Below are 3,904 nucleotides of genomic sequence, written 5' to 3'. Positions count from 1 at the left end.
ATGGCTGCCTTAGGATTTTTCAACTTTACAACAGTACAAAAGCAATATCATGCAGTAGAAACCATATTTCAGGATGGTATTGAATAAATTACCTGAGATATTCAACACTTTAGTATAAAATGGGGTTTGTGTTAGATTCTTTTGTCAACCATAGGCTAATATGAATGTTCTGAGCACATTTAAAGTAGGCTAGGCTAGGCTTTATTGTTTGATGGGTTAGGTATATTAATCTTTTGACTGTGAACAATGCATTCACATCAAACAAGATATTCTAGTGTGAACAAAACCTGCAAGCATTGTTCATTTTGCAAACAAAAACTTAATGACACATGTTACTGTTATGTTATCTGCCTTTAGTTTGTAAGCATAATACACTCCATTCTCAATATATTTCACAGTTGTGCCTGAAATAATTTGTAAAAATAGTGATTCTTGTGGGACTATATATAAATAAGAAATATGATAAATTCAACATTACCAAGTTCAGAAGACTCAAATGATAGTTGGAGAATTTGGATACAGAGGTACCTTTAAAAATATTTCTCACAAAAAATGTAAACTATGAATTACCTCAGAATCTGATTTAGAAAACAAAAGTGTAGAACCTATTTCAAATTTTGAAAAAGTCAATCCTCTGCAACTTCAATGGAGAGAAAATCTAAATCCCAAAATACATGATTTTGATGTTTTGTAATTATAACATACAAAAAAAGGATTATTAAATTTTTATTGATATGGCAAAGCTTTATCATTTCATGTCATATTGTTCTGTTTGCATATTACCTTTTTTATAAACATAAAATATTGAAATTGAAACCAACCTGGATGAATTGTTTTGATTAGTAAGAAACCAAAGAACATACAGCAGTGTGCTGTATATAACAATCATTATACACACCAATCACTACATGCCTCAATTGGCACCTTTTTGTTTCTGACTGTTCTGCAGTCAAAGGGTTAAAGGCATGTCTGAGATAATGACTGGTTTATTAGGATGTAACCTCATGATAAGTTAAGCAGAATATGTATTATAAAGCCAAAGATAAAGGGAAAAACTAGAGCAGTGATTTTCTTTTTCCTTTTTTTTTTTTTGTTTTTTGAGACAGTGTCACTTCGTCGCCCTCAGTAGAGTGCTGTGCTGTCATAGCTTACAGCAACTTCAAACTCCTGGGCTCAAGTGACTCTGTAGCTGCAGCCTCCCAAGTAGCTGGGACTGCAGGCACCCAGAACCCTCAGTATATGGGCCGGTGCCCTACCCACTGAGCCACAGGCGCTTCCCCTCTTTTTCTTTTTTTTGATCACAGTAATTTAAGTGTGCTGTGGAAATTTAACTATAGGTTCAAGTGTGCTGTGAGATTAAAAAGTGTTGAAAAACACTGAACTAGAGAGATGCAGGAAATACTGTTAAGCACATGTACAGACACCAGTGATATAAACAGATAATATAAATATCTATAAATGTTTTAGTGAAAGAGAAGAGAAAAAAAAATTTTTTTTTTTTTGAGACAGAATCTCACTAAAAAAAATTTTTTTTGGAGACAGAGTCACCCTCAGTCGAGTGCTGTAGCGTCACAGCTCATAGGAACCTAACAGCAATCTCAAACTCTTGGGCTTAAGAGATTCTCTTGCCTCAGCCTCCCAAGTAGCTGGGACTAAAGGCGCCCACCACAATGCCCAGCTATTTTTTGGTTGTAGTTGTCATTGTTGTTTGGCAGGCCTGGGCTGGGTTCAAACCCACCAGCTCTGGTATATGTGGCTGGAGCCCTACCCACTGAGCCACAAAAGAGAAAATTTTAAAGACCATATAAACCAACAATTAAAAATAGAAAACAATATTCTTACCTAATATTTAAGAATGTCAGAGCTTGTAGGTTTAGAATTGCCTCTGGAATATACCGAATACAATTTTGGTACAAGTTGAGATTTTCAAGGGATACGAAGTGACATGCTTCTAAAGGAATTTCTGAGAGGCGATTTCGTGACAGGTCTGAAAGAAAAAATAAATTAGGTTTAAAATCAGTCCTTGGAACTTATTTAACTGTTAAATAAATAAGCAGGTTTTGTGATTATTTAAATTCCCAGCATCCCTGATTATGGAGATTAGCCCAAAGCAAGCATTCAAATGTTTATTAATTGACTAAATAAGCCATTTTAACTTGACTCAAAACTCACTGGTAGAAAATGCTAATTTGAGTTTCCACATATACTAAAAAATAAGACCATTATTCTTTAAAAGTAACACAAGTTCTAAGGCCTATCTGCCTATAAATCACATATCAAAGATCATTATCACTCTGTTCCAAATAAATATTCTAGCAAACAAGTGGAGCTCTAAAAGCTATTTTCCCAAAGGCACAGAAAACATTCTGGGGGTTCTGAAAAGCAAAACAAACTGTCCCTTTAACTAGTCAGATACCAAGGTCATGTCAAAAGGACTTAGGAATCATCTTTTTTCCTATGGGTGAAAGATGAGACAATATGAACTTTAATACAGAAAATTCCAACATATTAAAATCTATCACATACAGTAGAACCTCCATAGTTAACCACCTCCCAACATTGAACACCTCCTTAAGTTGACCTAATTTTCATAGACCAGATATACATCACATGAATGGATAAGTACAGAAGGCCTTCCTCCTTATGTTGACCACCTCTGTATGTTGACCAGTTTGTTATAGTCCTTTGGGTGGTCAGCTTACAGAGGGTCTACTGTATATTAAACTACATGGATTATGACACATACAACCAAAAAAGATAACAGAGATCCAATTCATTATTTCATTTATTTATTTATTTTTTGAGACCGAGTCTCAGTATGTCACCTTCGGTAGAGTGCCATGGTGTCACAGCTCACAGCAACCTCAAACTCTTGGGCTTAGGCGATTCTCTTGCTTCTGCCTCCCAAGTAGCTGGGACTACAGGGGCCCGCCGCAACACCTGGCTATTTTTTGATTGTAGTTGTCATTGTTGTTTGGCAGTCCTGGGCCAGGTTTGAACTTGCCAGCTCTGGTGTATATGGCTGGTGCCTTAGCCTCTGAGCTACAGGCGCCAAGCTCATTTTTTATTTGTATATATTCATGGAGTACAACTGCAATTTGACTATATTGATATATTACCACATTGTGGTAAAGTCAAGGCCTTCAGTCCATACATCAACAAAGCAACACACATTGTACATACCAAGCAACATCTCATCATCCACCTCCACTTCAACTCCCTACCCATGCAAGTCTTCATTATCCATCATTCCACATACTGCTTCCATATGTACATATCATTTAGTCCCCACTTCTAAGTGAGAACAAAGAGTATTTGTCTTTTTTGTGTCTGAGTTGCTTTACTTAAGATAATGGCTTCCAATCTCATCCATTTTGCTACAAAAGACATAATTTCATTCTTTTTTATGGCTGAATAGCATTCCATTGCATATACATGCCACTTTACTTTCTCAAATCCACTATTGATGAACATTGATGTTAACTCTCTATCTTTGCTACTGTGAACAGTGTTGTGATAAACATATGAGTCTAGTTTTTTTTTTTTTGAGACAGTCTAGTTTTGTCACCCTCGGTAGAGTGCCCTAGTGTCATAGCTCATAGCAACCTCAAACTCTTGGGCTCAAGCAATTCTCTTGCCTCAGTAGCTGGGACTACAGGCATCCACCACAACACCTGGCTATTTTTACAGATGGAGTCTCACTCTTGATTAGGCTGGTCTCGAACCCATGAACTCAGAGAAACCACCTGTCTCAGCCTCCCAGAGTGATAGGATTACAGGCGTGATCCACCACACCTGGCCTAAGTTTTTTTAATATATTCATTTCTTTTCCTTTTGATAGATAACCAGCAATTCATTATCTTATAAACTGGTAAATTAAGGGGAAGAATCAAACATTTATCCT

The 3,904-nt window shown here is 36.4% G+C and overlaps 1 protein-coding gene across 3 annotated transcripts in view; it reads right to left on the bottom strand.

Annotated features, from left to right (window-relative positions):
- Positions 1 to 3,904, bottom strand: part of LRCH3 (leucine rich repeats and calponin homology domain containing 3) — a 126,981-nt gene that overhangs the window by 83,949 nt on the left and 39,128 nt on the right. For all 3 annotated transcript variants that reach the window (XM_023509011.1, XM_023509013.1, XM_023509012.1), the window contains exon 2: positions 1,843 to 1,987. In XM_023509011.1, the coding sequence (XP_023364779.1) occupies positions 1,843 to 1,987 (145 nt within the window). The remainder of the gene's footprint in view (positions 1 to 1,842; positions 1,988 to 3,904) is intronic.

Source organism: Otolemur garnettii, unplaced genomic scaffold (genome assembly GCF_000181295.1).
Source record: "Otolemur garnettii isolate 467f Iridium unplaced genomic scaffold, OtoGar3 scaffold00310, whole genome shotgun sequence".
Lineage (NCBI taxonomy): Eukaryota > Metazoa > Chordata > Mammalia > Primates > Galagidae > Otolemur > Otolemur garnettii.
The sequence above is the reverse complement of the archived record's forward strand: the minus strand, read 5'-3'. Positions and strand labels throughout refer to the sequence as shown.